The 1,823-nt window shown below is 45.9% G+C and overlaps 1 protein-coding gene across 1 annotated transcript in view; it reads right to left on the bottom strand.

The window, feature by feature from the left end:
* OOSP3 (oocyte secreted protein family member 3) overlaps positions 1–1,615 on the bottom strand; it is a 22,053-nt gene extending 20,438 nt beyond the window's left edge. The window contains 1 exon segment of the mRNA XM_055091379.1: positions 1,598–1,615. Coding sequence (XP_054947354.1) covers positions 1,598–1,615 — 18 coding nt within the window.
* Positions 1,616–1,823: the final 208 nt, after the last annotated feature.

The raw sequence follows: 1,823 nt of genomic DNA, 5'->3' as shown, positions 1-1,823 counted from the left end.
GAGAGTCTGCCTGCCGATGCAGGGGACACGGGTTTGTGCCCCGGTCCGGGAAGATCCCACATGCCGCGGAGCGGCTGGGCCCGTGAGCCATGGCCGCTGGGCCTGCGCATCCGGAGTCTTTGCTCCGCATAAGGGAGAGGCCACAACAGTGAGAGGCCCGCGTACCGCAAAAAAACAAACAAACAACAACAAAAAGAACCAGAGAGACCAGTCCAACCAGCATGATATTGGGCCTAATTCCAGAACCAGCAATCTGAACAAAGCCTTTCCATAAGAGGAAAAAAAAAAAAAACTTCACCCAAGGCAGCATTTCCCTCCTCCCAACTGTAGCTTCTTCTAGACATCCACATATTATAATAGGAAAAAAGGGGTGGGATAAATCAGCATGCCACCAGGCCATTTTGTATCACCTCCAGATCTGGGAAGGAAGGACCTCTGCTCACGACTCAGGCTTTAGAGGGCTTCACTCTGGCCTTCTCCACTGTGCCCTTCCCCTGGGGGAGAAGATGTGTTGGATCAAGAGGACAAGCCACCAAGAGCCCAAACCTCCAGAATTTTCTACCCAAATGGCCCTCATTTCATACCCAAGGCCCACATGAGTCTCTCCCCTGAGTCTGTCCTCCCCGGTGTGGGTACCCCTTGGCCCAGTGGGTGACCAAAAGGTAGTTGCCTACTAGAAATATGACCAGAGCTTGGACACGTCATCTGTAGTGTCCACACCCATGCTCTCCGTGGGCGGGGGGGGCCTCACAACACAGAGTGGAGTGGGATTGGGAAGAGAGCAGAGACTGGGCCACAGGCTATGGGTAGGAGAGTGAAGTGGAGTGGAGACAAATGGTGGCTCTCACCACATTGCAATGTTCCAACCCAGAACTCTGAGGACTCTGAAAATTCCAAATTAAAATCTGCCTTTCTATCTCATTATGAAAGTTGGTTCGTCAAAATAGGAGGTCAGAACATATCTTGTTTAACAGTTTCTTTGATTGATTTATAACTTTTATAAGATATCTGGAACATGTGCCTCCACTTGTACCCTTGCTCCTGTCCCCATATATGCTGGATAGGAACGGACCTGGGCCATTTGGGCTCAGCTCAGAGTAGCTGGTCCTGGGCCATATCTACTGATCTCCTTGGAAGCTCTTAGGACCTTGTCTAGCTCGGCCAATGACCCTGAAGGACCTGGATTTTACGAGACATTTTGGTTCACCCCTCAATGCTCACCTCTAGTAAATCAAGCAAATAAATGGAATTACATAAGTCGTGTTTAACAGCATGTACAGAGGCGAAACAAAAGGAGTACAGATTATCTCATAGTGCATTTACTTGATTAGATAAAGAAATACTGAATAATAGATGACTCTAACGTACTTAATACTTGGGTGACCTTGACTCCAGACCCCAGATGCTTAAATCCTGAATTCTCTCTCAATCTTGCTGGAAACCACCTCAATCTTTTACTTTTATTTTCTAGTTTGTTCCTATGTAAACTTCTAACATTTATTCCAGTGTGATTATAGACCAATACATGTTATTAATTTATTATTTGGTTTAAGCATCTGGGACGGTTCCTTTCAGCAAATATTTGACAACCTCTCACGTAGCAGGCATTCTGCATGGTGCAGTAGGAGATACAATGGTGAACAAGAAAGATTTACCCTTGCCTTTGAGGAGCTCCTTGGCAGGGAAACAAATATTAAACAAACACAGTTAAGAAATATTGATAATTCTGCAAATAACTAATTGCAATTCTTGTATGTGCTACAAAGGAAAGTACAGAGTGCCAAAGGTGTAGATAACAGAGGAACGTAACCAAGTCTGGAGGT

This window comes from Physeter macrocephalus, chromosome 16 (assembly GCF_002837175.3).
Source record: "Physeter macrocephalus isolate SW-GA chromosome 16, ASM283717v5, whole genome shotgun sequence".
Lineage (NCBI taxonomy): Eukaryota > Metazoa > Chordata > Mammalia > Artiodactyla > Physeteridae > Physeter > Physeter macrocephalus.
The sequence above is the reverse complement of the archived record's forward strand: the minus strand, read 5'-3'. Positions and strand labels throughout refer to the sequence as shown.